General features: G+C 45.2%; 1 protein-coding gene across 1 annotated transcript; it reads left to right on the top strand.

Annotated features, from left to right (window-relative positions):
• The first annotated feature begins 9,259 nt into the window (after positions 1 to 9,259).
• MAGEF1 (MAGE family member F1) lies at positions 9,260 to 10,422 on the top strand. Its single transcript, XM_059922059.1, is given in 2 exon segments — positions 9,260 to 9,929; positions 9,931 to 10,422. Coding segments are annotated over 2 exon segments (933 nt in total). The 5' UTR covers positions 9,260 to 9,450; the 3' UTR covers positions 10,385 to 10,422.
• Positions 10,423 to 11,008: the final 586 nt, after the last annotated feature.

Raw genomic sequence — 11,008 nt, 5'->3', positions numbered from 1 at the left:
ATACATAATTTGTTTCTATAAATCAAGGAGACCAATAACCCAATAGAAAAAATGCCCTTTTTCAGAAAAAAGAAATACAGATGGCTTTTCAGCATATAAGAGAACATTCAACTTCATTAGTAATAATGAGTACAAATTATAGTTGCAATGATATACCCATTTTTAACCTATCAGATTTTTACATATCCAAAATACACTTGAGTGGGGGAAGTTGTAGGGAAATAGGCACCCTCATACATTGCTGGTAGGAATAGAAAATGATACACACCTATGAAGGGCAATATGGCATTTTCTATTAATGTTACTAATGTATTTACCTATTGGCTCATCAATCCCACTCTCTGAATTTTTCGGGCAAATATATTTGCACACATACAGAAATGATATATGTCTGTATTATAATATTGCTTGTAATAGTAAAAGACTGGAAATAACCCAAATGTCCAATTATATGGAATTGGTTAGATATTACTGTCCATCCAAACCATAACACACCAGGAAGCTATGTGCTGATATGAAAAAGTCTCCACTACATACTATTAAGTTTTTTTGTTTTTTTGTTTAAAGCACAGTGTCTAATAATGGACATAGTGTGCTAACTTCTTTGTAAGAAGGGGCAAGGTATATATAATTGCATTTGCTTATATTTTCAAAAAGGGGCACTGTAACTATTAAAAGCAGTGACCTATGGGAGGGGAAATCAGGAAACCAGGTAAAGAGGGACATGGGTGCAAGTAAAAATTCTCAATTTTACTTTTTTATGTCGTTTTGATTTTTGAACTACGTGAAAGTACTATTTTTTAAATGAAATTAATACATAATTGTGCAGATTCACTTTTGTAGACATGAAAGGTTTTCAAAATGGATTTAGTGTATAAATTAGGTCATAGAAATAAATATAGAATAATCCCAATTTTGTCTTTCAAAAAATCACATATCTATATGGTCATATTCTTATATAATAATTTCCATAATCTTGGGAAATAGGAAAGATTTAGCCACAAACAAGTTTATCACATTGTATTTCATAATGAAAATCTGAAAACATCCTAAATATACAATAGCCATTAAAGGTGACACGGGGTCTGTGGAATATTTTCAATCACAAATAATTACATTATAGAAAAATATTAGTGTGAGAGATTCACAGTATGTGAATATATATATACATATATATAGTGTATATAAAGCAGAGTATACAAGATAACTGTTAAAAAAAAAAAAGTACATGCTGGGGCTTCCCTGGTGGCGCAGTGGTTAAGAATCCGCCTACCAATGCAGGGGACACGGGTTCGAGCCCTGGTCCAGGAAGATCCCACATGCTGCGGAGCAACTAAGCCCGTGCGCCACAACAACTGAGCCTGCGAGCCACAACTACTGACGCCCTCATGTCTAGAGCCTGTGCTCCGCAGCAAGAGAAGCCACCACAATGAGAAGCCCACGCACCACAACGAAGAGTAGCCCCTGCTCGCCGCAACTAGAGAAAGCCCACGCGCAGCAATGAAGACCCAACGCAGCCTAAATCAATCAAGCAATCAATCAATAAATAAAAGTAAATGCTTAGAAAAATTGGGGGAGGATACACACCGGGGTATTTGTTAACTGTGGTTTCCCCTGGGTAGTGGAATTATAGGTGCTTTTTCATTTTTTTCTTTTAAATGGTCAGGATTTTCTCATTGCTGTACAATAAACAATCTCTTCTAAAATGAGAAAAAAATAAAGCACTAAGGAATTTTTTTAATGCTTTTTTAAAAATGATGCTTCAAAGTTCATTTCTAAGCTACCTAAAGAAGTCACCCACCTGAAAGGAGAGTCTGGCTAAGTAAGGTGGGCTATCTGCATCTACTGATGATAAAGAGAAGTAGAGTGAGGTCTTGGTCCTAAGCTGAGATGTCTTATTCCCTCCTTCCTCCCTTTGAGTCTTTCTTGACCACAGGGTGTTGGCCACCATGCTGGGTCCAATGGCACTGCCCACCAGTATAGGACAGCAGACACTGCAACGAGACAGGACCTGCTCTCACCCCCACCGCAGAGAATCACTGGTCCAACCACTTGCCTTCTGGTACCTTCCAGCAGGTGAGCTAATAAACCTGCTGGGCTGGAAAGTGGTCGGCAGGCAACATGTTGGGTGAGGTGGCCGGGGCACAAAGGTTCTCTGTGAGGACCAGTTCCTGGCCCAGGCCCAGGCTCTCCCTTAAGTGCTTCTGCTTCAGCCTCCCTGGCCAGCCATCCCAGTCTAATCGCTGAGCCCCTTAAAAGGAAGGAGTGGCTTCGGGGTGGGGCATCTCTCAGGCAGGCCGCCTCCGAAAAGGCTCGGGTGAAGAGGTGGGGTCTGAGGCCCAGGCAGCCCCCTAGACCCTTCACGTCTCCTGAGAGTTTATTGTAACCATCTCTTATCTGGACTCCTGCTCGTGGTCCCTGCCCTGTCCCACCTGTCTTCCAAGCCCCTGCCATCCTTCTTGAAATACACCTAATTATTTTATTCCTGGGATCAAAACATTTTCTCCAAAATCAGTCTTTCTCAAACTTTCCCGCTAAAGCACACCAACAGCAGACAAAAGAAACGCCTTCAGTTCCCCCAGGGGACCACACAGCCTGAAGCTCCTGCCAACACACCCAAGCTCTCTTTGAAGTCTTCTGTTTTCTCTTAAAAATTCATGAGAATTTTGCATTCTATTCCATGATCTATCTGAATTTCTTTTAACATGAAGATGTTTAAAATTATTCACCTCAAGGAAAACTGATGCTCCTGAAAGAAATAATGTGTTTATCCAGAGGTTCAAATATCCTCATTGGAGAAGTACCTACAGCATGAAATCCAAACTCCTGCCAGGCAAGGATCTACAAAATTTGGCCCCCACAAACCTTACCGCCTTCCTCCTGTTACTCCTCGCCCTCCAGTTGCTGGGCCACCGGGACTCCTGTCATGTCCTGATTTAGGTTCTTCCCAGGACTTCTGCTCAGGCTCTTCCTTCCTGACCCCCCTCTACCTGCTGACGACCCACCATCCCTAAAGGCCTCAAGGGAGATCCAATGCCACCTTCCACATTAAACCTCCTCTGTTGGCCCTGACAGATGCAACGTGAGAGGCAGCAGGCTCCTGTGAAAGCAGCCTGTGCTTTGGGATCAGAAGGCCGGCGTTCAAGTCCTGACTCCCAACTCTTGACACTGGACAAATTATCTAACTTGTCTACTTCTCGTTTGTAAAATGGGGAATAACTGTGCTTCCCTCACAGGGCTGTTATAGGGATTAAAGAAGACTCAAGTGACAGTGTAGTGCCCAGCACATGCTCCCCTCCACTCCTCCAAGCTCCTACGGCAGTCTTTACACCACTCGCGTAAAGAGCAGGTGTTCACATAGGCGTGCTCATTTCACCCCAATAGATCAGTGGTTCCCCACGTCCCCAGGAAGCTTCTTGTATTACCCCCATGATCCCATGGCTTGAAAGATTTTGGTTATTAAATCAAACACATTGATGGAAGAGTATCCCGCTTTTCTAAGTTCTCTATCCCATGAAGCTTTCTGAACACTGCGAGCTGTTCCCAGCCTCCCCTCTCGGGCATCACTGGAGGGACTCGGAGCGGGCAGCCACCCACGGAGACCGTAAACACCTCGAGACTGCAGCTCCGGCTCCACACTTCCCACAGCACCTTACTCAGCGCCTGCTCCAAGAGCACACCTAGTCACTGCTCGCGGCATAAACAAAGAGTTCCACCCAGATGACAGTGGGGGGGACAGCCCTGCCTAAATTAGCCAGTCAGTGTGCAGAAAGGGGGCATTCTTACGGGAGGCAGGCTGTGCTGGAGACCAGCCCTTCTCCTCCCGCCCCCCCCCCCACCCAGAGCGGCACCCCCAGGTCTACCAGCTGGCCTCCAACTTCAGTGTGTGAGCCGATTAAAAAGCACCCTCTCTTCAGTGTCTGGAAACTCTTGCAAGGAAAGTTTGCTGCCCAAAGTTGGCTTTTGACTAGAGTCTTAATAAGAGGCCTCAGCAGGCTGTGGCTGGAGAGACAATGTCACTTAGAGAAGCAGCTTGAAGCGGCAGTTAGGAGAAGAATTATTTTAATGAATACATTTCCTTTCAATTGTATGGGAATATCAAGATCCCATTAGAATAGGGAAGCAATTAGAACTAATAAAGATGAATGCACAGTGCTGGGTATGTGCAGAATAACAAGCTGCCAACAAAGGGACTCCGGAGAGCTGCTCTAATCCAAGTGAACTGGCGGCCAGCAGAGGGGAAACGGCTCTGTTCAGCTGCTCAAAGGCCCCGCGTCCCGTGCATTCTGGTCACGGCCAGCAAATGGTGTGAGCGGGGCCTCGGAGGTGGGGGTTGATGGCCCCCGCCCTGGCCCTGGCCCGGCCTATGGGGGATAGAGATGGGCCGTTGGCAGCCCCTTGGCGACGGCCATTCAGACCAGGGCCCTGGCTCCCCGCCAGCCTTGCGCCTGCCCCTCGCACTGGGCCTCATTGTGTCCAGGTGGCAAATGCCTTCTCGCCAACTTTCCTTCGAGGTTTACAGAGCGGGTGGGACAGTGGAGGAGGGAGGGAGAAGGGGGCCCTGTGCCCCCTGCATCTCTCCCCTCCCCTGCCGGCCAGGGTCTGTTCCTCCTCTGGGTCGGGTGTTATGTTACAGACACTGGTGGGTCACAGGCAGCCAAACACAGGAGTACTGTTGCTTACACAATTGCTCTTCAAACAGTAACAAACAATTTTCATTACCCAAGTCAGATCGAATCATCCGCCTGGCCATCCTGCTTCAATACCAGCCACACATACAGGACCCAGGGCTTCACACTCTGCCCATTCTGCTGTGACAAAACTGGGCTCCATTTTGCCCCTGGCCCAGGGATGTGGGACAAAGCTCTTCCTCTGATCCCTTCTTTGAGCCAGATCAGCTGCACGGTTATCAAAACTGTCAGGAGAAACAGAGAAGACACAAGCACCTATGCAGTTTGGGGCTCACTCAGATCTGGAGTGAGACATTACTCAGCATCTGTGTGAAGAAGGCACTCAGGAGCTTGGAGGAATCCATTGACAAATTTAGAAGGAATCCAACAAGATAACTCTGGCTTCCCACCAAAACATTCACTAGCCTTAGATGGAGTGTCAGGACATGACATTTCTTTATTTAATCTTTTTTGGCCAGACAGTTTTTTCAACCAGGAATGTGTAAGCTCATTCCAAAATGTCTGCATGAGAGGCCAGTGACATTCATTACTGAGATTTTTCTACCAGGTCTCTTAGAAAAAAAAAAAAAAAATCTGTAACGTTTTATAATTGTTTCTCAATGGTAGAACATTTTAAAAGTATGTTTACACTTATAATCCTACTTGAATCTCAAAACAACTCGGGACTGGCAAAGCTAAGGTTGTCAGGCCTAAAGATGAGGAAACAGTGGCCCAGAGAGGTTAAGTATGCCGTGCAAGGTCACAGAATGAACGAAGGGGTTGGGACACCAGAACTCAGGTCTTCTGACCTGGTTCAGTGCTTTGTTCTAGGACGCACCTTTTCTACACCCACAGAGTGCCAGACATTTCCAGGATAATTCATCCTGCAGTTCTGCTTTTCCAGTGTAACTCCCTTATCCTTTTCCGCATACTAAACTGTGCTAAGCACTGCAGGCTTTTAACCACTGTAGTCTAGGCTACAAAGGAGCATCCTTCAGAAAGGTTTCCATCGAACAGTCATCAAAGTTTTGTTTTGCTGCCACCCCGCACCCCCCACCAAGAGATATACATTTCCTCCCTTTTAACAGCTTAGGTAAGGATTGTTTTAAAAGTCTGCCTGTCCAGTGTGAGGTCAGCACAATCAAAACTGGCAAATGATTGTCTAGGTTCCTTTCAGTGCAAAACATTGTAGCATCCAGGGGTTGGCAAGTGGCAAAGCAAAGCCATTCACCTTTCATACCTTCATCACCTCCTATACCTAAAGGCCTATTCATTTAATTTTTTGAAACTTTTTTACATGGTGACTATAGTTAATAATATTGTATTGCATGTTTGAAAGCTGCTAATAGATCTTAACAGTTCTCATCGCAAGAAAAAAAAATCTAGTAACTATGTATGGTGACATTAGACATTGTGGTGATCATTTCACAATACATGAATATCAAATCACTGTGTTGTACACCTGAAACTAATGTTATCTGTCAATTATACCTCAACTTTAAAACTTTATTTTTATAATTTTTAAGGTATAATTTACATACCGTGAGATACACAGATATTCAGGGTACAGTTTGAAAAGTTTTGACAAACGTATATCTACACCCAAACCAAGATACATAACATTGCCATCACCCCCAGAAAGTTCATGCATATCCCTTTCCAGTCAACCCCACTCCAGGCCTCCACTGTTCTCATTTCTGTCACCATAGATTAGCTAAACCTGTCTTGGACATCAGATTAACTGGAATCATATTGTACATAATCTTTTGTATCTTTCTTCTTTCACTCAACATAACGTTAGCCAGACTCATCCATGTTGTATCAGTAGTTTGTTCCTTTTTTTTTTGGATGAGTAGCATTACATTATTCAGTTTTCAAAATCCAGTCATAGTACTGCTAATTTGCCCCTCAAAATTCTTTCCATTCAATGTATCTCCTGTATGCTCCTTTCCATGCATCTATCTCCTCTGTATCTCCTCAGCAATACTTGAACTGAGAAAGATATGTAAGTAGACTATTTTACCTCCAGTGATGCCCTTTTAGGTAGGAGTGGTTCTACCTTCAGGAGAAACTGACAACGAGGCAGTCCAGCATGGTGGTCATGAGTACAGTTTTCAGAATAGACAGATCTAGGTCCTCATTTCCAGTCTAGCACTTAACAGATGGGTGGTGGGGGACAGGTGGTTTAACCTCTCAGTGACTATTTTCCCATTTGTAAAATGAGAATAATAATACCTTCCTAATAGGGATTTGTGAGGACTAAATTATATTGTACATAAAATGTTTATGTTTATATTCTACATAATAGGAACCAATAACAGCCTCAAGTTAAACTATAATAAACATCCTCCTGCTTCATTCACACACTTTCAGCTTCTCTGAGTCATAAAGTATAAATGGGTATATATTTTCAGAAGTTTTTAAAAATGAAAAGTTCATGATTACATCTAGAAAAGTCTAGGGACTTCCCTGGTGATCCAGTAGTTAAGACTCCTAGCTTCCACTGCAGGGGGCACAGGTTCTATCTCTGGTCAGGGAACTAAAGATCTCGCGTGCTGCGGCCAAAAAAAAAAGTCTAACTGTCATATATTTACTTAACATAAATGCTATTTCCTCTGGAAAAAAGTAATGCCTTTCATCATTTATTCAGTGACAATTACATACTGAGTGCTGACGCTGAGGGGCTCTTCAAAAGAGTTAAAGACATAGCCCTAGCTTTTAGGATGTTTGGTTCTGGAGGGTAATAAGCACAAAAATAACTATTATACAGAGTATGGTCAATAATAATGATAATAATTAACATCTATTAATATAGTGGTTAAGAGCATGGTCTCTGGAGTCATACTATATGATTGAAATAGTGGCTCAGTCATGTGATGCTGAGGAAGTTACTTACCCTCTTTTTGTGTTATTTCACTTGTAAAATGGGGATAATAATACCACTTATCTAGCAGGGCTGTTATGAGAAGTAGACGAGTTCATACATGTAAAAAATTAGTACATTATCAGCACATTAAAAGTATGCAATAAATAATAGCTAACACTTACTGAACACCATGTGCCAAGCACTGTGTTAAATGATTTACGTGCATTACCTCACATGATGTCCACAATGTTGTCTCTACTATTATGCCCATTTCACTCATAAGGCAACCGAGGGAAAGAGAGTTTAGGTAACTTGCCCAAGATTACATAGCTAGTAAATAGCAAATTCCATAGGAAAGACACATCTATAAAATGGGGATAGTGATAATAGTACTTACCTTAATGAGAACTAAACAAATTAATATTTGAACAACAGTTAGAACAGAGCCTAGTGCACAATAAGGTCTATATAAGTGGGTGTTAAACAAATACAAATTGCTATGGTGATTCAGAAATGGCAGTAAATAACTTCCATGCATGGAGACTAAGGCTTTGGAAAGGTGACATTTAAGCTGAGCCTTGACAGGAGGGAGAGAAGAGGAGAGGAGTGGAGAGGAGGGAAGAGGGAGAGGGAAGGGGGAGAGGGGAGGAGAGGAGAGGAGAGAAAAGGGAGGGGGAGGGGAGAGAGGAGGAAAGGAGACGGGAGGGGAGGAGGAGGAGGAAGTAGAGGAAGAAGAAGAGGGAGGAGGAGGAGAAAGAGGAGGAGGAGGAGGAGTTGGAGAGGGAGGGAGAGAGGGAGAGAGACAGGGACAGACTGGTAGTGGGAGAAAGCTCAGAGTAGAGTAAGCAAAAAGAAAAAAGTAATGGGACTAGTTAAGTTTGATTAGGTAAAAAAAAAAAAACTCCCCTTTCTTCCAATCAGTTACTATTTCTGACAGCTGCACCTCAATATATCTTTTAACATCTTCTTTGACCCCTGTAGAACCTGCTATCCTTACCCCCTCGTCATCCATTTTACAATATTTATGGAGTGCTTCTATGTGCCAGGCACTGTTCTGGGCACTGAGGATATAACAATGAACAAGACAGGCCGAGTCTCAGTTCCTATTCTGCACTATAATAACACCAATACTCCAAGCTGGATTCCCAGCTTTTGGTCAGCCCTACTCCAATCCATCCTCCACACTGCCACCAGAGAGACTGGAAAGATACAGATCTGGTCCGGACACTCACTTGCTTAAATCCCCCTGTAGTATGAATTCCCATCGTGTTCAGAATAGATTTCAATCTCCGTAGCATCCTGTTCAAGGCCCGTCACTAACTGTCCCGCACAGCCTTATCTCTCAGCCTTCACCTTCATGCACTCCGCACTCAGCTCCAGTAAATTACTCAAAATCTTAGATACACACATAGAAATAAGCACCTGCTGAAAGTACGTGGGTGGAACTCCATCCCTATTTTATCCTTGTACACTGAAACCTCAGAAAAGCCCTGGTTACCCCCCTCCAGCCTTCGAGTCTAAAAAACAGCGCTGGCGACGCACTCATCCACAGCCCTCGCATCCTGAGAAGGCTGCGCTCACTCCCACCCCAGCGGGAGCAGTAAAAGGAGGGGCTTCGCCGGGCCTGGGGGCCGCCATCTTGGCTGAGTTGGCCGGAAGTGGTCCGGCCAGTCGGCTTGCCGGCGCGCACTGAGGCTGCGCGGTGGCTTCGCCGCGGGTCTTCGGCGCCGGCGGCGTTGCGGCCGTCCCGAGCCCTCTGCGGTGCAGCCCGGAAACCACAAAGTCCCCTCTGTCATCTCTCCTAGTCCTACTCCAGCCGTCCCAGCCGCTGTCCAACCCCTCCGCCGGGGTTTGTGCAGCGGCTTGCACACCCCTCGGCCAGTGTACGCGCTTTGCACCTGCCTGCCCGAAAACATGTTGCAGAAACCAGAGAGCGGGGGTCTCCCTATCCTTCAGGCGGAGGGGGAGATGGATGGTGGCCACGACAGTGAGACCCAGGCCAACACCGCCTCGCAGGAGGTGGCCCCGAGCCCCCTCCTGCGAGAGAGCCCCGAGGAGGACCTTGGCGCTGTAAGGGAGGAGGGGGCTGCGGAGCCCTCCATCACCCTGAAAGGTGCGAGGGCTTTGGCAGCCAAAACCTTGGCCCGGCGCAGGGCCTGCCTCCGTCTGGATCAGACGGTGACCGAGTTGGTGCAGTTTCTGCTGGTGAAGGACAGGAAGAAGAGTCCCATCACCCTCTCCGAGATGGTGAAATACATTATCAGAGACTTAAAGGATCTGTTCCCTGAGATCATCGCAAGGCCCGCAGAGCATCTGCGGTATGTCTTTGGCTTCAAGCTGAAACAGCTTGACCGCAAGCACCACACTTACATCCTGATCAGCAAACTAAAACCTTGAGGAGGAGGAGGAGGATCTGGGAGGAGATGGCCCCAGACTGAGTCTTTTAATGATGATCTTGGGCTCTATCTACATGAAAGGTAATAGCGCCAGGGAGGCACAGGTCTGGGAGATGCTGCGTCGGTTGGAGGTGCGTCCCTCAAAGTATCACCTCCTCTCTGGGTACTCGAGGAGGCTTATTATGGAAGATTTCGTGCAGCTGAGATACCTCAATTACCGGCATGTTTCTCACACCAATCCACCGGCATGTTAATTCTCTTGGGGTCCCCGAAGCGACCTGGAAACCAGCAAGATGAAAGTCCTGGGGTTCGTGGCCAGGCTCCATAAGAAAGAACCCCAGCACTGGCCAGTGCAGTACCGTGAGGCCCTGGCAGACGAGGCTGACAGGGGCAATGTGGGGGCTAGGGCCAGGGCTAATGCTAATGCTGGGGCCGGCATCCACCCCTGGTGAGGGCCAGCCAGAGGTGGGGGGCGGGGGGAAGTTGGGTATAAAAGCTACTGTCTGAGTCATAAGTAGACTAGGTGGGGAGAAGGTCTTTATTTCTGTAGCAGTTGTATTCGTGTAACTAGGATTTAGGTTTCGTATCTTGCTAAGTTTTGTTACGTTTAATATACTTAAATTGATGTTTATAAATGCGATTGGTCTACTTTTTCGTGTAGGGTTTTGCTGCTTTTTAAAATTAATTGAAAAACTTTACATTTTATTCTGTGATCTTGAACAAATTATGCAGCACTGAATGCTATACTTAAATGGTTTGAAGGAACTCACCAGTATGATGATCTGGTACCAGGGAAAAAAACAGCTGATTAGTATCTAGCTTTCCAACAGTTTTTGTCTACTGTGCAAAGAAGAAAGCCTGACGTATAACTCTGTTTGCTTAGTTATTGTAGTAGCTGGGGGGGGGGGGGGAATGCAATAAATTAGAAGTATAACTTGGTACACTTAATAAACATTTGTTAAGTACTTCTTTTGTGTGATGCACTGTTAGGGGTATTTGGGGATTAAATGCTGAACAAGATAAAGGTCCTACTTTTCAGAACTGGACAGTAAATAAACCAGAAATTACAGTGCGGT

This window comes from Balaenoptera ricei, chromosome 4 (genome assembly GCF_028023285.1).
Source record: "Balaenoptera ricei isolate mBalRic1 chromosome 4, mBalRic1.hap2, whole genome shotgun sequence".
Lineage (NCBI taxonomy): Eukaryota > Metazoa > Chordata > Mammalia > Artiodactyla > Balaenopteridae > Balaenoptera > Balaenoptera ricei.
Note: the sequence above shows the minus strand (reverse complement) of the source record. Positions and strands in the feature narration are given on the sequence as shown.